At 37.1% G+C, this 23,156-nt stretch overlaps 1 protein-coding gene across 1 annotated transcript in view; it reads right to left on the reverse strand.

Annotated features, from left to right (window-relative positions):
• Window positions 1–23,156, reverse strand: part of LOC101739751 (ras-related protein Rap-2b) — a 40,102-nt gene that overhangs the window by 7,124 nt on the left and 9,822 nt on the right. The window contains exon 2 of the mRNA XM_012694091.4: window positions 4,194–4,626. Coding sequence (XP_012549545.1) covers window positions 4,194–4,626 — 433 coding nt within the window. The remainder of the gene's footprint in view (window positions 1–4,193; window positions 4,627–23,156) is intronic.

Here is a 23,156-nt window from a genome sequence, read left to right on the forward strand (position 1 = left end):
TTTATCAGGAAATCCGGTAATGCGATTGTGGCCACCTTGAGCCAATATAATTCCAAAAGAGAGTTAAGGCCATATTCATAATGAGTTCAAAGGTTGCAAATATCAGGTTATAAAGACGCAAAAAAAAAATTACTATCACAACCTTTTTTTATTATTGCCCTTGTAGGCAAACGAGCATACGGCCCACCTGATGGTGAGTGGTTACCGTCGCCCACGGACTTCAGCAATGCCAGGGGCAGAGCCAAGCTGCTGCCTGCCTTATAATATAGCTCTATATATAGGGCCGTTTGGAGCCTCTGGGTCTGCGGAGGGACTTCGGTTCCCTCTGTATTTTGTACCGTATGTTCCATGGGGAGTGCTCTGAGGAATTGTTCGAGATGATACCGACATCTCGTTTTTACCATCGCACCGCCCGCCACCGGAGTAGGGTTCATCCATACTACCTGGAGCCACTGCGGTCATCTACAGTGCGTTTCCAGAGATCTTTTTGCCACGTACCATCCGGCTATGGAATGAGCTCACCTCCACGGTGTTTCCCGAGCGCTATGACATGTCCTTCTTCAAACGAGGCTTGTGGAGAGTATTAAGCGGTAGGCAGCGGCTTGGCTCTGCCCCTGGCATTGCTGAAGTCCATGGGCGACGGTAACCACTCACCATCAGGTGGGCCGTATGCTCGTCGGCCTACAAGGGCAATAAAAAAAAAGCTATCATAAAAAGGCTATCAAAAAGTCTTATTCGCTTAATCTTCATTTTTATTTTGCATAAAATTGGTTTCAGCCTTCTTACAAAGCACTCGGTTAATGTTTCCCAAACGCATGTAATTTACCATTTAGGTAACTAAAGTACGAGCTAACTACGTTGATTTTGTAAGACGAAAATTCAATTTGACGAAATTTCCAAGAAAGTTTCAAATTGAACGCGAAAAAATAAAGTTCACTTGGTTTTTTCTTCCTGTAAAGCAAAATTTTTCGTTGCTAAGTCTCTCATGGGCTTTAAGCTGTAGACTGGGCTGTGGATAATAAATTATCGTGGATTAAGTCAAGGCTTATAAATAGAAAGTTTACTTTTCTTTGCTTTCTTGTGGTTTACGGTTTTCATAATTTATTATTTCAATTTTGACAATGTTATTTGAAATATTAAAAGCCGTATTCTTATATTATATCTTACATTATATCTTTCTCTTTTTTTCCTACCTAAGCTGATGGTCTAGAGAGACCATGTCAGCGTCGCCGGGCTAGTAAGTGAGCTCACGGGGCTCAAACCTGACGATTTTGCTAACACGAACCCTAGCAAGAGCCGTGCTTCGCAGAATCTACCACCGGACCGGAAACGCGACCCACCAAGAAGATCCGGCGAGAAACTCAGTGGGCTGTGTCTGCGGGTTAATTTACTCGCCGAGTCCTTCGTCGCAAGCGGCAGGTTCGACGAGAACGATGACCGGTGCTTGAGGTACATTATATCATTTCATTTCGTTACTATCAGGTTGTTGTTCTTAATATAATTCTAACAAGCACCGAGGCTCTCGAACTAGTATTACTACTTCTCAATCGTTTATAACTAGGATTATATTTGTTTGCTAAGATTTATAAGGTAAAAACAAGAAATAAATAGAAACTTATATACCTTAAAATAAAATGGATAACGTTGGTAACGCGCTGAGGATCTGGTTGTGAGAACGGCAGATGTTCCATCGAGGATCACCGGTTTATAGTCATAGCTTCCATCGAGCGTCTATCTCGGTAGGTCAACATTCCAAATAGCCTAGCTTTCTTGTATGCAAGTCTATGTTAGAATTGTTGCTAGCGTGATTTACGCTTTGACGGATCTCTTTTGTTACATAATAGCTAACGCTACAGTTATTTTACAGATTCAACTATTATTAAAAATAATTATTTCGTAACAATAGTTTAACATAAAATAACAACGTATGCTTGGAAATGGGTACAAGGTGGCGTAGAAAGCACGACTTGCTATCTCTTTCTCACGCCTGGACTTTAATGATAATGAAATCACGTAGGTACTGACTGGATTTTGATTACGGTTTTTTTTATTGTTTACATATTTACTTTCGGTTTTGAGTACCAGAATATTGTGGTTCAATTAAGATACAAAAACGTGTCGACATCCTATTATTGCAATGTTTACTTTCTAAACTTTCACATCACCATCAAATCCTGAGCTCTTTGTTTACCTTAGGCTTTTATCGTTGGTATCTACGATGATATCGTGTATGTCTGACACAATATAAAAATGTTCCTAAGGACATATTTTATTGCACACTGGTTGGTGTCTTGAGAAAAATATACGTTGAAATGAAATGTTCTAGAAACTTCTACGTACTATCGTGCTATATTTTCTTGTTACTGTTATACTGACAGTTCGGAAATTCGATTTCGCTCACACTTCAGCTTCAGCATTCAATTGAAAATGAGATGCATTCTATCAAAAATAAATATATTTTACGTTTGTAACATTATCGTATTACTTTAGATATATTGATTAAACGAACATTTCGATGCACATATAAAATGGGTAAAAATTGTTTAGGTCCGTGTAAAAAAATCATATAAAAATCTATTAGCTACTTATATGTAGTGGTTCTTTTGAAATGGACACTTCAATATTCAACGAATGTTGTGTTAATGTGTTGTCACTAGTCACTGGCGGTAGGACTTCTTGTGAGTCCGCACGGGTAGGTACCACCACCCCACCTATTTCTACAGTAAAGCAGTAATGCGTTTCGGTTTGAAGGGTGGGGCAGCCGTTGTAACTATACTGAGACCTTCGAACTTACATGTTGTAGATGTCTATGGGCTCTAGTAACCACTTAACACCAGGTGACCTGTGACTCCTCCACCCATCTAAGCAATAAAAAAGAAGAACCACATCTAGTTTTTCTAGTTCTTTAATGTTTGTAAATCAGATACCATTATCGCCTTACCTAATATGCCTATTAAGCTATCTTTCAAAGTAAATTTTCGATAGTCGCAAATGTTTGAATAACAAACTGTATCATGATCCTAAAGTTTTTTCAAAGTAAACAAAATAAGAGTATTTGGAACATCACTAATTCTACGTGTTTAGTGAGCCGTGACTTGTGTGTGATTACTTAGTAATCCGTAGTTAGTTGGTATTCGCAGCTGTGAAGTCGCCCCCGGGGAGTATGTCTTGTGATGCGTGACACTCGCTCAACTCCCGCCTCAGTCACCGCTTTGTTGTTCCACCTAACTATATAATGTGTACACGTCCTGTGCGCGTTGGATCGTGAGAAGAAACCAATAACGAGTCTTACGACTTTGATCCGGAGCACATAAGCGATTGACGCTCTGAAGTTTGCTTATTTTCTTTAATACGCTTTTATTAGCTTCAGACGTATGTATGTATGTTTGTAACGGAATCTTTGAACATGATTTTGACCCCCCTGCAAAACGTCAGATTAACTCGAAATTTGGTATACTTATTTTATTTATTTATTTATGTACACACAGAAAACAAGACACAGTACAGAGTAATAGGAAAATTATGTACAAAGGCACTGCTTATTTCTTATTATACTTATTATTATATTTACTTATTAAGGACCGATGACAATTCAATATTAAAAAATTGAAAAAATTGAAATTCAACTAAAAAATAAAAAATAGTTTAAAAAAACTAACAAAATACGCTTTTATAGAAAATTCAACTAAAAAATAGAAAATAAATTTTAATAAATTTAAATTAAAAATAGTGTAAGAAAAAATGATTTTATTGTAAAAAAGCGTGGGGTGCTTTTCAGGATATTATCAAAATAACCCTTCTATTCACATCTATCTGTTCATAACATATTTATAACTACTTATACCATGCAAAATTTATTTTCTATTTTTTATATTTTATATTTATATTACTGGTGGTACCTCTTGTGAGTCCGCGCGGGTAGGTACCACCATCCTGCCTATTTCTGCCGTGAAGCAGTAATTAGTTTCGGTTTGAAGGGCGAGGCAGCCGTCGTAAGACTTGAGATCTTAGAACTTATATCTCAAGGTGGGTGGCGCATTTACACTGTAGATGTCTATGGGCTCCAGTAACCACTTCACACCAGGTGGGCTGTGAGCTCGTCCACTCATCTAATCAATAAAAAAAATAGGATTTTCTATAAAAGCGTATTTTGTTAGTTTTTTTAGACTCTTATTTATTTTTATTTCGCTCACCTGACGCGCGCCCGTCTCTGCCAGATCGACCTTGTTACCGACGACGACGATAGGAACGGCCGTGCTCTGTTTAGTTTCGTGTATCTGGTCTCTGAGAGCTCGGACTTCGGAGAAGCTGTTCGCATCCGTAATATCGTAAACCAATATGAATGCGTCGGCCGATTGCATTGACAGGGTACGCATTGCCGGGAATTCATACGATCCGGACGTGTCCAAAATGTCGAGAGTCAACCTCACACCGGATACATTGAAGTCTCCGTGATGCATTTCTTCGATGGTTCGCTTGTATTTGGTCGAGAAAGCGCCGTATAGGAATTGTGTGATTAGTGAAGATTTGCCGACTTTAGCCGCACCTAGTACCACGATTTTGTGCCTCACTGCGTTATTAGTGAGATTGGCGCTATTCGGTACTGTATCTTCTGTTCTTTCAGCCCTGTTAACAAACAAAATTATATTATTTTTACGTTTAAAAAATACTTATTTTAATGCTTTTTCTGTTGTCATTCGTTTCGGTTTGAAAGTTGGAATGACCGTTATACAATGCTATTGAAATTTCGACCGTACAACTTAAAGTGGAGGGTGGCATTCACGTTGTGAAGTCTTATAGGCTTCGTTAGCTAATTAACGTTCGTTGGACAGTCGGCTCGCATACTCTTACTGACTTATATTGCTTGTTTTCCAACCACCAACTCTTTAGTTGCCTACAAGTTTCACTCCTAATTGAAAAGCGTAGTAGACTTAAAGTTAATCATTTAATGTAAACAGAAAGTTGTAATGCGAACTGTATAAGATTCCGTATTTTTTTGGTAATTTCTTTGGTTTGAAATTCATGAGTCATAGACGAACAAGGTCAGTGTACCTTATGAAAGAAACATGGGTGCAGGCCGTCTTCCTAATTGATAAACACTTTTAGCCAAATGATACTTAAAATACACAGTAATAACATCAGATAAATAAAATACCAAAAGTTTTCACTTTTACTTAAAACGGTTTTTATATTATTTTATAGGTATTCTATATCTTATATCTCAAGGTGGGTGAAGCATTTACGTTGTAGATGTCTATGGGCTCCAGTAATCACTCAACACCAGGTGGGCTGTGAGCTCGTCTACCCATCTAAGCAATAATAAAAAAAACAAAGGAAAAAAAATCTTTTAGGAAATTTAGCAATTACAAAAGACTTATTTTTGAATGGAAATGGTTTTTTTTTTTTTTTTGGTCAGGAGGAAATCGCCGGACTTCCGCCCTCCACTGGGGATAAAGGGCGGAGCATGTCAGAGTCGAACTGACTAAAACCTCCTGTCGCTCAACAACCAACGTCCAAACCTCGCATGAGACAGAACTCATGAAAAGGCAAAGGGGGGAAAGTGAAGCGTTTAGTGCGGAGCACATCTCTCCCATCACCCTCCCCCTCGGGACGCCGGACTGGCGGTCGTCGGCGCCACGACCACCAGCCCTCTCGGTCGGCAGGCTATCCGGAGCCCGCCTAGATGGCGCCGGTTAGAGTGAGCTATCCTACGGAATACCCCGCTGGGTCAGAACCAGCGTGGGTCGAGGATAGCCGGCCTTCCATCACCCGGATGCTCTTGCGTAAAACGCGTGCAGAGCAGCTTGCACGTCGTCTTCTTAGGCCCCCCTCACTGGTCCCCAGACCGACATGTGAGGGGGACCCGAAACACTTAGAGGGCCAGGGTTTGGGCGAGATCCGCCTCCCTGGCCCCCGCTCGACGGCGGCGGGATTGTGCGTCTCTCACGCGCCCCGCCGCCTCCTTCTGCGAGATGGTGCACTCGCAGAAGTCGAGCATCGCCTTCCACGACTCGTCGTCGCCGAGCATCGATGCCACAACACTCGGCAACGACAAGTCGTTTCCTACTTTTGCGACGAGGACACGGCGCCACCCCTCCCATGCGGGGCAGGCGACGAGCGTATGCTCTGCCGTGTCCAAGTCGCAATCACAATGGTGGCACTCTGCCAATGGAAATGGTTAACACTTTTAATTACACAACGGTGGGCAGCGACTTGGCTGTGCCCCGGGCATAACCGACTCACTTCCTTGAGTGAAGGTAGCCAAATTCAAATTACTTTTGAGAGATAAAAATAAAATACATGAAAATACAAATACCGGAAGACTTCGTAGTGCCTCAATTGATAAATAAAAGTCCTAAACTTTTGTATAAAATAAACTTAAAACAAATAAAAGGAATCCGTTCGACAGGAGACACGTCAAAGGAAAAACAAAATTGTTATTTTTATTTAATTTTGAGCATTTTCACCTTTTAATCCTTCTCTGGACTTCAACAAATAATTCACGACCAAAATTAGCCAAATCGGTCCAGCCGTTCTCGAGTTATAGCGAGACTAACGAACAGCAATTCATTTATTTATATATAGATATATTACAGTTTGTAAAAGGTCATTTTGGTGTCAGTACGATCATTGCTTATCGCTTTTTGCGTCCTGTCACGATGCTTATCATACAACAAATAATATCGTATCGATCAATACCGCTCCGGATTCATCGCGCCGTATGGCATTTTTACCAGCTAATGCCGGTCTGCTGCGTAAAAACGTTTTTAACTACATAGCGTAAATCATTGTGTATAATAGCGTTTACTAATTTACTTCTACTAGCTTACTAAGTAAGTAAGTAGCGTTTATCGTTGTGTATTTCTAAGTAACACGTCCAACAAAGTCGTGCCTGGTATTGCGAATTCGCACGGGTAGGTGCCACTTCAGAATTTGGGAGATTTAAATTTATTTCTAAATGGTATCATTGTGATGTGTATGTATGGGCACTGAAAACTAAATACCATCAGATGGACTCTGAGCTTATATTTTCATTTATGTTATAAAAAGAATTTGGAAGGCCAACAAAAATAATGCTTTAACAAATCTCTAGCAATTCGATCCACGTGTCTATAATTGATGAAAACCATAATATAATTAATAGGGCTTAACCACTTTTTTTTGAATGACTTTCCTTTATCTCTTTGCGTATGATCACGATGAGACTTAGTAATATGTGGTCTAAGTTTAGTAAATATCGCAACATACCTGCTGAATATTTACAGAGTTTCTATAAATAAAACGGTAACATTGACGGTTTGTATTGGTAATATTGACTGTTTTTGAATATTATTAGTGTTTTGATGTGCGGTAAAGTTAACATTCTGTCTCTCTCGCTCTTTCTCTCTTTCTCTCTCTATCTCTCTCTCTTTCAATCTCTCTCTTTCTCTTTTTCTCTAAATATCTGTGATTAATGTAAATAAAAAACCTTTAGGAACCCGCTAAATAATATTTTGAATAATGTACATAGATGACAGCGAAAGTTGAAAAGAATTCGTTAATAAAACCAGTTCATTTTGACTTTGCAACCTAAATATATATTATATACTCCCCTGGGCTCCGCATAGTACAATGTTATTAACGACTGAATTGTTTCCATTGACACTGATTGCGCTTTTGTTCTAAGTCTGGTTACTACGACAGCTTTAGACGAGATGTCTGCAACCTTAACCTTACTTTATGAGCTTATTTGTAATACGCAATAATATAGGTAGTACGAGTATTAAATGTAGTACTGTGTAATAATCTAATACATTTTTTATAATAAGTATTGTCACACAGTAAAAGCTTTTCTTTTAGAATGCTGGCCACAAAAAAGTTTATTGAATTCGAATTTCGAATTGTTCATGAAAATAAAAATGTATACTTTTAGAATTTTACTCATTTTTAAATATGGAGTGGACGCTTAAAGAAGACCGTGTTGCAGTTATTGCGTTGCATCGTTGCGGTTACGCGCCAATTCAAATTTTTTACATACTGAAAAATTTGAATATAACCAAAAGATTCGTTTATCGTACTATCAAACGATACAATGAAGCCTCTAGTGTAGATGACAGGTCAAGAAGTGGTCGCCCTCGGTCTGTTAGGACTCCAGCAGTGATAAAAGCTGTGAAGGCGCGAATTCAAAGAAATCCCAAACGTAAGCAGAAACTGTTGGCCCTTCAGATGGGGTTAAGACGAACCACGGTGAAAAGGTGTTAAATGAAGACTTAGGGCTTCGGGCATATAGAAGAAAAACAGGACATAGTTTGAATGCTCGTCTAATGGACCTGAGACCGAAGAGATGCCGCGCTTTGTTGAAGCGGTACGCGGGAAAAAAATATCGGGAAATTCTTTTTTCGGATGAAAAAATTTTTACCGTAGGAGAGAGCTACAACAAACAAAATGATAAGGTGTACGCACACAGTAGTGAAGAAGCGAGCAACCGTATTCCGCGTGTCCAACGAGGTCATTTTCCATCCTCGCTCAAGGTATGGTTGGGAGTTTCTTATTGGGGCTTAACAGAGGTACATTTTTGTGAGAAAGGTGTAAAAACGAATGCAGTTGTGTATCAAAATACAGTCCTGACGAACCTTGTGGAACCTGTTTCTCATACCATGTTCAATAACAGGCACTGGGTATTCCAACAAGATTCGGCGCCAGCTCATAGAGCGAAGAGCACACAAGACTGGCTGGCAGCGCGTGAAATCGACTTCATCCGGCACGAAGACTGGCCCTCCTCCAGTTCAGATTTGAATCCGTTAGATTACAAGATATGGCAACACTTGGAGGAAAAGGCGTGCTCAAAGCCTCATCCCAATTTGGAGTCACTCAAGACATCCTTGATTAAGGCAGCCGCCGATATTGACATGGACCTCGTTCGTGCTGCGATAGACGAATGGCCGCGCAGATTGAAGGCCTGTATTCAAAATCACGGAGGTCATTTTGAATAAACTTTAGTGTCATAAGAATCTATGTTTTGTCAAGTTCATTTTGGTATATGAATGGTTACATAATGAATAAGCTTGTTTCAATTATTTTACATTAAACATGTGACAGAATTTATGACCTGACTAGGTAGAACAAAAAGGTGAACCGTTTCTTTAACAACTCCATGAAGTTTGTACCTGTAATTACAGGTACGAAATGTTAAGACAATTGTCTTGTTGTAGTGTTAGTACTCTATAGATAAAATAAACTAAGATAGAGCGCCCTATTATTATTTGCCGTCGGTTCAGTGTATTTAATGGTGGTATGGCGTATTGGAAGTGCGCACATGTAAGTAACACAACCTTACCTTTCTCTCGTGAAGCAAGTATTCGTTGTGATGTTCATAAACTCAAAATAATACTTCATATAGCCTACAAGGACGCTGTACCAATGCCCTATAATTGTTTAACATTGAAAACCTATAAAATTTACAAAGGCTGTATTTACAAACAATTTTACTACTCATATTTTCGTTTCCAATGAAGTGCAGATTGCGCCGCGCAATGTTTTCCGCTTGGATAAGCGCTGCTCATGCCATTGTTATATAACTTTGAAACAAACACACAACGAGCTCTCGTTTCGAGGACGCTCACAACGAATATATTTTAGAATGATCTTTTTGAGTTTTAGAATTTTCAAGAACATTGTTTATTTGTTGTTGTTCGATTCTAGCATTTGCTTTTCTTTCTATAATTCATTTAGGGCTTGATTTACAAAAATATGTTTTTTGAAGAAGAAAAAAAGCAATAAAATTTTTGGTTTATTGATAACTTTATTCTCGATAATAAAGAAATATACTTATATGTAATAAAGTAAAATTGTCAGCAAAAGTAATGAAAAGCTAAAATAAAGACGAATTGTGAATGGGATTTGAGGAATGCCTTGAGATGCGTACTCTTCCAGCTAAGATATTTTTTGCCTCGTACCATTTAACTTTAGAATGAACTCCACAATGGTTCCTGAGCGCGTATGTCTTCCGTGTAACCCCCGATCATCATTTTTTTTTCCTACCTAAGCTGATAGCCTTGAGAGGCTATTTCAGCGGAATCTTAACTAGTAGGTGAGCTCACGGGGCTCAAGCCTGACGACGTTGCTAACACGAACCCTAGCAAGAGCCGTGCTTCGCAGAATCTACCACCGGATTGGAAACGCGACCCACTGAGAAGATTCGGCGAGAAACTCAGTGGGCTGCGTCTGAGGGTTAATTTACTCGTCGAGCCCTTCGTCGCAAGCGACGGGTTCGACGAGAACGGTGACTGGTGCTTGAGGTACCTAAAAGCACCGTTAGTGGATCGGGAGGATCCGAAATTACGTGTTTGGGGCGACATCGACTGCTTTCCATTCTTTCCGCAGGATCGGGAATGTAGTTCCGGCGGTCACGATGAGAGGGTTCTCGTGTCGCCCGATCATCAGCAGCTGGTCACCGGTATCGGAATCGGATTAGAATATTTTATCATCATCACATTCTTTAAATGGTTTGTCTGTAGTTGGTTGTAATCTAAAGTTACACATAAGGGACATCACATATTATAGAGCTCGCACCTTGTCTGTTAATGTTGTACGGTAAATAAATAAAAAAATGGACTGACCTGTTTCATATCATTAACATTTAAGATCTTGCTGGTATTAGGGTAGAGTAATTAGAAGCTCGTAGTGCAAAGTTCGACTGAATGACTCAGCATCAAATATCGACTGATTACCCAACTAAATGCTCGTTTCCTTAAACTTTTCAGCAACATCTCAAGGCAACACAGCGACTCTTTTGGGCGCCTTGTCATCCCAAGCAGAGTGGAAGGAGATGAGGTGAAGTAATGTGGTGGCCCGACCTGGTCAAGTCAGCTCGGGTTTGATCCTTACACTATGCATCCAATTAACCTTGATGAAATACGTCGATAATGGCGATGTCATGCGCCTGACAGCATCAGCGGTGGCTCACTCCACAAGCTCAATGACTGAGAAAAAGAAGCAGTCAAAGTTCCATCTTATTCTGTATTTCTGCTTCAAGCAGTTGTTCAGTTTGGAGCAGCTGTCATACAAAATAATTAAGACTTCGAGATCAAGTATCGGGCAGCAAGAGCATGACGGTATTAACGTTGTAAATCGAAATAATAAAAACAAAACTATTATTGTAATGACAAGTTAGATCGCTTTAGAGGAGGTGGGTAGCCATTTTGATATTCGATTACGAACTTTTCCGATTCAGATGGCAAAATAAAATTATACCAATGGTCGGTTTTCTAAATACTTTTAATTTCTCATGCAATATCCCTCATAGACTCGGTGATCATAATGGTAAGTTTACTATCACAAAATATTCGAATAATAATATGAAATGAAATAATGACGAATGTGATTTATAAATAGTATTTATTAGTCGAGCCAAATCTTATGAGTTCGGGCTCGATAAAACCAGATCAGACCAACTTGAGGGGATCAAAGGATCAAATTAAAATATTTACATCCTAATTAAATTTGATCCATAAAGTGTCAAATTGACGAAGCAATTAACAAAAATAAAACTTTGGGCAACAGCTCTGAAGTAGCTATGACAAATAAATGTTAAAATAAAATTCTGAAACAAATTTCATTTCTGTCCTCCTTTAGGAGAAAGGAATTCTATGAAATTCTTATTATGCTACTAATGAAATGTGTAAATGTAGTTACGTAGTAAATAATAAATTTGCTATTTATTAGGCATCTTGACTAATTTTTTTTCTTTTTCTTAAATGGATGGACGAGCTCACAGCCCACCTGATATTAATTGGTTACTGGAGCCCATAGACATCTACAACGTAAATACGCCACCCCGCCACCCACCTCGAGATATAAGTTCTAAGGTCTCAGTATAGTTACAATGGCTACCCCACCCTTCGAACCAGGAACCACCCAGGAAGATTGTTTGAAGATCGATTTTTTTGGGTTGATTCAAAATCAATTGGTGCTATCGGAAGTAGTGCCATCCAGATTGCTAAGACTACAGCATACTTTAGGCGTCTGAATGCAAGATTAAAACAGTGAGACGTGGTTTCACATAAATATCTCTCTAACGATGAAAATATTAATTAAAATTTCACAATTAGAGTTATAAAACACAAAACCATTTTGTATATCAATCAATCTTGTTGATTAAAATTTAATATTGCTTTGGTAAAATTATCTTTCATAAAAATCTCATAATTTATAGCTAAAAATACGGCCCAATTGGAAATAATGTTTACGTTATTGCCAACATTAATTTTGTTGCTTAATTTTTTATGACAACACCATGTTTATTATAGATTTAGGTACATTAATCATTTGCTTTATGAAACATAATTTACTAAATGGAGAGTTTAACCTATTATGTGTTAGAAATTGTGGTTATTGGAAGATTATTGAGGTTTTGACCTCACGTCTCAAGGGCAACATTGCCATTTATGGTTTATCCATGGAATACAGCATATGAACTCGCTCTTGTCTACCTTTAAAGACAGTTAAATATTATACATTCACTATTGTGTTTACTTTGCTCATTATCAAATATCAAACATTAGAGATTCTTTGGAATAAGGAAGAGTAAGTATGAATTTGTTAAAATCATACTTTGTTAACAGAAATAACTAATAGTATCTATCTGGAATAATACTATGTTTACGTAATTGTTTACAAGAAGAAAGTCATAGCTTAGAACAACGTAATCAGAATTAATCGTAAATAAGAAAGTGATTACCATCAAAATATTGCGTTATCCTTGGTGTTTGGACAAAATCAGTTAAACCTAACATTCACTCTCCTAACGTAGAATTGTTTTGCAGAAAAAAACCCCACATTCAAAATCTTCTATCTACTTCATTGCTCATATTGATTGTACTATTGTATTCACCAAATTGATCCGTTTAGCCAACTTCCATCCATGTTGCGTACAAGGACTTCAACTGTGAAAAGTCATCGTCTGTCTATCTTGAATTCGAAATTACAGTTTTTCTCTAATACTACCTATCCCGGAATTCAAAAGGGAATGCATTATGAATTGCTTCACGGTAGAAATACGCAGTTACGACGGTGGTGCTTGGGGGCTCACAACAACCCCAAAGTTTGAATGAAAACCGTTGGCCTAACGCGTAAGATGACCGAAGTACTACAAGCCATGTGATGTCGGGATTTAAGTCCTGCAGCCATAAATACAATCATTTCGTTGAATCTCAAATATCATATTATTGTCGTTACAGAAATATTCTGGGTGAATCCAAGGACTTAATGAAATAATACATATTCTGTAATATGATTTAAAATAGTATTCCATTCAGTTCAATTCGAAGAAATGCTGTATTTAATGTTTTTCGTAAACCCAAACTCAATCCGAGAACTGAACGAGTCTCTCATATCATAACACGTGAATAAATATTTGTGGGCGCTCAAATAAAAACGGAGAGTGTGAAGGCAATAACAATTTGCTTTATTAGATGAACGAGAAAATATTGAAATGGAATGATCATTGGATAATAACGCTAGTGCTTAAGATAATACTGATAAAAGGACTGTGACGTCAATGAAGTTTAATGAAAACGTTGATTTGTCGATTGTGTGGTTGGCTTGTTAGAATTAAATTCAGTATCTAACGAATTTGGAGAGCCAATTGCAACGTATGTGATACATTGTAATGCATTGTAAATTTACTCTGAATCTCAATGTTGTTAGTTCATTTTATGTTCCATAGTCTGTATCCACACCACAGTCTATGAATATCGACATAATTTATGTACTAAGTAAAAACAATCAACTATCTATATATTATGTGACTAGCTATTATGTTATCAGTGAAAGATTAAGATTTTTAAGATAATTTTTTTACGACTTTTACTTGAAAAAGTGTTAGTAATAAAAAAAAAAAACGTAGTATCTTCTTTTTCTCCACCTTATCCCACTAGGTGGGGTCGGCACAGCTAATTTTTCTCTTCCATTCTCTGCTATTAGCCGTCATCTCAACACTCACTCGTCTCTTTCTCATATCGTCATTCACACTCTCCATCCATGTCTTCTTGGGCCGACAAATATATGTAATATGTCTAATGTATGAAATTGATTAAAAATTTGAGAAGCCGGGGATTATAGTAGAACTTAGAGGACTGAGTGAACACATAATTAATTTGCCGATACAATTATCATGACAAAAATAATTTTAGGCTAGAGATGAGTAAATGTATGTATTTTGTTGAGTACATGTTATATCACGGTTAGCGTGGTATGGACATGTGATGCGTAGAGAGAAGATGCATGTGACTAGGAGATGTATGGAAATGGTAGTGCAAGGTAGAGGGGGAAGAGGTCGACCGAAGAAGACATGGATGGAGTGTGTGAATAACGATATGAGAGAGAGAGAGGAGTGAGTGTTGAGATGACGGCTGATAGAAGAGAATGGAAGAGAAAAATTAGCTGTGCCGACCCCACCTAGTGGGATAAGGTGGAGAAAAAGAAGAAGACATGTTATATCACGAAGTGTGAAAGGAAGGATTCATGCTCGTTTAACCTGCCACATTATCTACAGAGACCGTTATTGATAGTTAACGATCTTTCGTTTTATTTACCAGCACGCGGCGCCATATTAACTTTATTGCTCCATCGTAATTACTGCTACAGTCGAAATGTCACGGACAAAATCTTTTGTAGATATTATACTATATTAATTTATAAAAACGACAAACATTGCTTTTGTTTGCGGAAATAAAATAATATTCGAAAACTTTCGCATTCTCCTCCATTGTAACTGTAGTCGTATTTTTTCATTAGAAGCCTTTGTTGGCGTTCCATTCTTAAGAAAGTTATATTATAAATGTTTACATAAGGCGTGTTGAAATCTACTAAACCGTTCCGAATGTAATGGAAACCGATGTTGCGAACGTTTTTACCAGTGAAAACTTATGTTCAAGATAAGTGGAGCACAACTAAAATATCTACATTCTTTTTTCCGAGTTTTCTCGTTACATCCCCGGAGACATGTCAGTGGCCGCAATCCACCTGCCTTTTATCCTTACAAAAACTACGTAAAATATACAGGTGGCTTAGCGATAAAGTCTTGCTATTTCTCAAGAGGCGATTTTTCAATTAATATCTCCAGTACACAGTGACTACATTTATTTTTGAATGAACTGCGCACAATAAACCCTTTTTTTAGTTTTTATTCATTCGTGGAAATGTTTTGAACTAATTTATTTTGAGTTTAGTTGTCAAAGCAGCTGTACTGTGATTTTTGTATATTTTCTTTTATATTTATCGATCAATAAATATTGTATACATTACATACATAAGCAGCAGGCTCCCAGGCTAGGTCGGAAATAGATGCCTTAACCTCTACGTACCAGGTCCAAAATCCCGCGGCAGACCCAAGAAACGCTGGTTAGATGTGAGTGACAAAGGCGGATATGAAGGAGAATAGCCTGGCAAAGTAGAGGACTTTAAAGTGGATCCTGGCACTAGACCGGGTAAACGCTTAGAAAAAGCAGAAGAATAGAATACCAAAGCTTAGTATATTGTAAATATATTTGTCTAAGTATATTGTAAAGACAATAAATGTGATATAGTAGTTAAGTTTACGAGCGAATCACGAAAACTATCCCAACACAATTATAATGACAATATTCTCTATGAGAGTTAGGGCCTATTTTGTACCCGAAAGGGTCCTAACGTGGTGCGTTCTGGTTTGAAAGGTTAGACAGCCATCACACGTTCCAATACGCTTCCTTACTATCATAACTTCAGAAAGATTCGTATTCCCAAAATTCGTTGAGAATAGTTTTTCAACCCCTGGTCGTATTCTGAACATATTTTTAGAGTAAGTGCGCTGCTTAACTCATAAATAATAAAATACCGAAAAGATTTTTCAATCATAAAACATGAAGAGGGATTAACACCAAAATAATACCGTTCATATTTTATGTTCAGCCGCGTTTGGATGTGTGGTAAATCGGTGAAGCAACACACCAATCCGTGTACATTTGCTTTTTGGCAACATTTACTTATTTATGGCTTTACAAAAAGCGCGAATCAGGATTTCTGGATTGAAGCCAAGCTTTAGAATGATGGTATCTTTTATATGTTGCCATACAGTCCGGGACGTTGTGCAAATCGAATTTCAAATTTTATAGCAATAAAAAAAATATCAAATAAAGAATAGAATAGTTTTATATCAATAACTTTATAGTTTAGTATAGTATTAGTGCATACATCTATATATAGTCAAATTTTAATTGGTTATGATACAAATATTGATATATTTAGAGGGATATAATAATTATTTACCTTGGTCGAACGGTCGGAGTCAAAATAATTAATTACCCCGATAATTTATAGACGACATAACTACAACTTAACCAATCCAAGCCCGAAATTCTGATGGGAAACCACATCATACGTATAAATGTATTGGTGAATGTAACTGAGTAGTTGAATTGTACGTGGTGTTGTTTGAACTAAAGGGACCAGACATACAATAATTATAAAAAGATAAGATAGACTTTGGTTATGCCGGTATGTTTTAACGTTTTATTCATAAAAAGGATTTGTTATATCTATGGAATATCTATGTTGATATTATCTATGGAAAAAGTGTAATATTCTTATTTTGAGAAGGTTCTTAATTCAATAAATAATTTATTTTGCGCACGAATTGTTCTAATTATATAGGAAGGAATAATTTATTCATGTTTTTTTTTGCGACGAAGTGATTACTGGTAGCGCGAAGTCCTTTCCCAGAGAATTCTTCGACGAATTCGACCAATTTGGTGGGCATTTCCTAGACTTGACTAGACTTTAGCTAGTGCTAGTCTTAACCTGACATGGATGCTTCTCAAGGTATCTTCGGCAACCGATCGGAGCGCCGTATTGTCGTTGTTGGAGACAAACGTCAAATATCAGGGATCCATAGAGATACTCCTTTAAAAGAATACAGTCGTGCCTATCCCAACGTTAGCTTCGAAGAAACTTCTCCTTAGTCGCTAGGGGTTTCTGCGAAGTTTAAGTCACAAACAGCACGAGACCATGAATCGTGAGAATATTTTCCTTTTGTCCTGAATGGAATTTAGATTAAATTTTAATTATTTTATTTAGATACATATTTAGCATTATAATGACTAAGATTTGGTGCATATCTGTAAAACATGTTTCTCTTTATTTTGTCTTCTAAGCGTCCCTAATCAGTCGCCCGTTGCTGATTAGGGGAACCTTGGTACAGCTGTTGCTCTCAGAGTACTATTAGCCTACATGCGATAGCGCCCATATAGTCTTAATAAATTCGTATATCGCATACTCAGTTTTTAATAATAAAAATATACACAGGAAACGTAACATAATTTAGTAAAGCAACACAAATGAAAATTGGTTTTGGATGCAGAGAAAGCGAAGCAATCCCTAAATAGGCATGTTAAAATAATAAACAAAAACTATACAATTTTAAAATTTAATACCATATAACTAGATGTTTTCCATAACATGAAACACATCGTTTTGTCCGTTGCTTTCGATTTCGAGAATTTTCCGGCATAATATAAATAATATTTTCAAAGGATTTCTTTATGCGGAAACAAAAACGGTACGCGCTAATTGCTTTTGCATGTTACGCTAATACTCGTAGTATTGAAATTAATTTAAATTTGATTCGTTAATGTTTCATGAGTATTAGTTAGGTGTGAGCAATATGTTGTTACCTATTTATAATTATTAAATTTTCTATTATAAAAGTCAAGATATTTCGTTTACATCTTAACTCAGAAGATAAAGTTAAAAATATAAAATACACGGAACTTAATTCGATTCTAAGCCGCTTGACAGAATCGATTTACTTTGTATTATATCTCTCGAATACCTCAATTTTAGGTAAGCGAAATCTACATAATGCATTATGAATTGGATTTTACTATACATTCGGAAAATAACTAGATTAGCTTCTGTTGTAAGCAATCTCATTCTATTTATTATAAAGTCATCTTTGAATTGTATTTCTTTTAAAAAGTCGATGGTTTTACGAAATGATGCGTAAGTCTTGGTATCGATATGACTTTTACGATTTGAGAGATTTTGTTGTACCTAAGACTAGTCAAACAGTAGATCTATTCTCTTAGTATACATTTGAAAAATATTGATTATAGTGTGACTGCAGATAAGCCAGATGACAAAATGGGGTAACAAATACATTGGGAACGATTAAATGGTGGCCACGCTTCTTAGAGAGAAAGAGTATTTATTGTACACCATTAAAAAAAACAATGCGATACATTAAATAAAAAAAGTACAATTGGCGGTCTTATCGCTAAGATTTATTACTGGTGGTAGGACCTCTTGTGAGTCCGCGCGGGTGGGTACCACCACCCTGCCAATTTCTGCCGTGAAGCAGTAATGCGTTTCGGTTTGAAAGGCGAGGCAGCCGTTGTAACTATACTTGAGACCTTAGAACTTATATCTCAAGGTGGGTGGCGCATTTACGTTGTAGATGTCCATGGGCTCCAGTACCCACTTTACACCAGGTGGGATGTGAGCCCGTCCACCCATCTAAGCAATAAAAAAAAATAGTTTTATATGTCATAACCAATTCGCTTTGTATTATATTTTTATGTAAACTTTATATTTACTGTTATTAAACATTGAAAGTTATTATTGAGTATTGCGAGTCCGCATGAATTTGTGTGCCCAGCAAAACCACTAACAAACTAGAACAAACTCAATTATTTGAAAGAAAGCAGAACATGTATTTTTAATACAATTGAATGACAACTAACGTTAATGAATAAACTCCAATCGCGTATCCAAGCTGACATACAAATTTTCATTTGTTTAATTTGAATAATGAATTTACTATTAACGTTCTGTTTATATTATCTCTCATTCAGTCTATAATAATTATTCATCATCATATCATTATTCTGCCCTTCTCCCAGTCACCTGGGGTCGGCGCAACATGTTTTCTCCTTCCATACTCTTCTATCATATACCATTTCTTCGCTCACTCCCCTCCTACCCATATCGTCTTTCACACAATCCATCCATTTCTTCTTAGGTCTACCTCTTCCTCTAAATCCTTCCACATTCATAGTTAACACTCTCTTAACAACCTCATTTTCATTCCGTCTCATCACATGTCCATACCATCCCAAACGTGCACTCCTCAGCTTCTCTGTCACAGGTGCCACTTTCAGACTTCCTCTAACATATTCATTCCGTATTCTATCCATTTCTATAATAATTATTATAATACATAAATTGGTAAAGTAGATTTCGCCTCATTTTGTTGGTTTTTAAAATGATGTGAGTAGGTGCGCCCTACCCAAATCGAAACACAACATTAATTTTAATAGTCCCTACATAATAAAATAAGGACTAGAATAACAAAGGACGGAGTACGTGAACCTTGTTGGACTCGTTTGATAAATGTGTTCGTGTCGGATCACGAATCCGGAACGCGAGCACCGAAAGAGCAGCATAAATGCTTCATATCGTATGATCTAAACGCGGCACGGATAGGCATAACTTTTTTATTTTTTGCCTACCAAGTGCTGGTAACTTCGAAGGGGTATGTTAGCTTCACCGAAAGGGTAGGCTCACGGGGTTGTGCCTAGGAGGCTTTGCTAACATCTGCCCTAGCAAGAGTAATGCTTCGCGGAATTTACCACCGAATCGGAATCGCGACCCACTGAGAAGATCTGGCGAGAATGAATCGGGATGATCTGAAATGACGTGGTAGGTAAACTCTTGCATAGACTTAAAGCCCACTGAGTTTCTCGCCGGATCTTCTCAGTGGATCGCGTTTCCGATCCGGTGGTAGACTCTGCGAAGCACTGCTCTTGCTGGGGCCACTGTTAGCAAAACTCCGGCTTGAGCCCCGTGAGCTCACCTACATGTGAAGGAGAAGCTAAAATAGCCTCTCAAGGCTATCAGCATTGGTAGGGAAAAAAAAGACTTAAATCATATTTACCTCTATAACTTCGTTCTCATGCTCGTGGATGTACTTCACTGAACAATAACGCTTAACTAAAATTGCGCATTAAGTACTTAGAGTATTGGTCTTATAATAAGTAGTAAACTACTTGTTAGAGTAACATACAGGCTTATACTTAAGGTATTAAATAATTAATGTATCTCTGTTACTTTAAACCGGTAGCTCTCGTATTACTGCTGTATTACTTTGAGAGTGGTTTGTAATCGGACGGGTTTTGTTAAACCTTTTCAACCCGAATCGTGTTATCTGATTGCCCGGATTACTTTCCAAAGTAATATCTTCGTTTCGAATTTGTATATTTGATGGACCCTAACAACAAAGGATAAGACATTAATGTTCGAAAACTCTAATGTTCTTATAACAAAAAATGTCTTATACAAGCTTTTAAACCTGTCTGGATTGTTGTCGTAATCAACTTAGTACTTGTCTTAAGATGTGATGTTGGTACTATTCTCAAAATGTTTGAGGATAGTATTTGAAATTATTAATAATTTAATGTATAATAATATGTATTTTAACTATAAATAATTTATATGTTAATCAATAAATGAATTAAATTATGAATAAACAATAATAGTAACAATAATAGCCGCGAACAAGTCACATACGGTCTCCTAGCCCCAAACTAGGGTCTTGTACTATGGGAACCAGAGTTTGATATACATACATATATATGTTTAAATATATATGTATATATAATACATATGTGTTATATATATAGATAATGCTTAAATAGACATTCAGCTCCCAGCCCAAGAGAAAGCAAATCTGTTCAGCACACTAATATTTTCCCGATTTGGGAATCTAACCCACAACCATGGCATGCAATAAATCTTCCCAGAAGCACCGTCATCGGTTGTACATAGTACATAAAGTCCCACATAAATTGGTAAAAAAAAAATTGTAGTGTCGTGGGACACCGGATAGTAACGACGTTCCTTATTATAAAAATATTAATTTTAAGTTCTATTCGAGGTGTAAAGAAAATAATTATTCGGGTATACATTTTTATTATGATTTATTAATTGATAAAAAAAAAATTTGTACGTTGTTACAAAGTTAAGTCGTACACTGTGTGCATTACTAGTAAAAATCTTACGTTACGGACGTTTTTTTTCCCGGTTAGGGTACCCCTCCGCAACGTCCCATAAGGAACTTCGTTCCAAAAATTTCTAACGCATAAAACCCGAAAAAAAATAAACCTATACTACTAGCTATTTGAACGCTTGAAAATATTTGCCTAAGACATCGTCCCCTCAAAATCTTTTGCATCAAAAGATATAGTTAATATTCCTATTCATATGTTCATCGAGTAACTAAAACAGAACTTGAATTATCTCAGTCACAGAAGTCATTTTGTGTAATTAAATGCACGACAATGATGACCGTTTAGGTTTTGTGACATGAAAATGGCTTCAATTTAAAACCGCTAGCCCAACGTTAAAAGGGTTTTCGTAGAGTTAACTTTCTTTCTAATTACGTATAGTGCAGCAGTTTCGTATTAAGGTGCGCAAGGTAAAGTATTTAATTGGTTACTGGTGGGTAAACAATTAAATACCTTACCTTATGTTGCTTTATTTTCCTACCTAACCTGATAGCCTTGAGAGGCTATTTCAGCGGAACCTTAACTAGTAGGTGAGCTCACGGGGCTCAAACCTGACGACGATGCTAACACGAACCCTAGCCAGAGTCGTGCTTCGCAGAATCTACCACCGAATTGGAAACGCGACCCACTGAGAAGATCCGGCGAGAAACTCAGTGGGCTGTGTTTGAGGGTTAATTTACTCGTCGAGCCCGGTGACCGGGCCTTATGTTGCGAGTCGGTTAATAATGTTACCATGGCGATTGCTGCCGCCAATGAGCAATGGAGATTGAAGAGTAGGATCCTATTTATTTTATACAACCGAAACATCGACTTTAGGTCTCGAGGGCATCAGGTGAACTAATTTACCTATGCATTCCAAAGAAAAGTATGCTAATCATCACTAATAAAAACATTAAAATTCACGATGGCATAATCCAAAGACTTCTTTCGATGGCATTGTACGACGACTTTGAAAGATATGCATGTTTGTAGATATATACAAAACATAATGGACGTTTGTTTCAAAAAAGCAAAGACTATTTATTATTCCTAACATAATAACATCAGATATTGCGATGTAAAAAGTCCATTATGGATTTTTTTTTAATTAATATTAGATCAAGCATTCATGCTTATTAATTTCACAAAAACACCACAAATGAATTCAGTTTTCGGCTGGTTAAGTTAAAATCGATGCTTTTCCCAGTTTTCGATTTTAGCTTTAAGGCTTTGTAATTGATTTTGATTATCATGCATATCAATGTTATGCTATTTGATTATACCGTAATTTCAAGAAGTAATTCTTCATTTTTTTAAGAGTTTTTATTGTGTTTTTGGGGTCGATGTTCCGATAAATTTGATACCCAAAATGTTGGAAACCACTACACACATCGTAACGCTTTGCTTATGGACACAGACTTTTGACTTTAAAAAGCATAAGTATAGTCTCATTTATGCTTCCTGAGCGCAAATATGTCACTTTTCAAACAGAGTTTGAAGAAAACCTGGATCTGGCATTACTAATATCCATGTTCTATCGTGATTATTCAACATCAAGCAAAGCCTATCCTCGTTAGATTCCAAAGGAAATATAAATGGTGGCAGAATTATACTTTATAAAATGGTTCAATAATCTTGGAATCGTCGTATTCTAAAGGATAAGTTCGTTCGGTATATTCGTATCGAGCGATGCTATACTATGCTAGTGTTCAAACTCCCCAAGCAGGTACCATTTTTTTTTCACAAAAAAATGAACTTAGCTCATGTTCACGAATGACTTACACGGTGAAAGAGTAACATCGCGTAATGAAAATCAAACCTCAAAACCATAATTTGAGATTTATATCTCTAATCTTATGGTAGGTGGTCACAATAACATTCAGGTTTCTACGGGCTTTGGTAGCCACTTAACACTGGACAAAGCCGACAGTTCGTTCAATCGACTATGCTATAAAAACGAAGAAAATGTATTTAAATAGAACCGTCTTAAAACTCTTAATCAACGTTTCCTACATCAAGATTAAAATGCGTAAATGAGTTTTAGTATCTTGGTAATAAGAAATAATCAGTTTCTCATATATCACACAGCTTTGAAGAACA

This window comes from Bombyx mori, chromosome 10 (assembly GCF_030269925.1).
Source record: "Bombyx mori chromosome 10, ASM3026992v2".
Taxonomy (NCBI): Eukaryota; Metazoa; Arthropoda; class Insecta; order Lepidoptera; family Bombycidae; genus Bombyx; species Bombyx mori.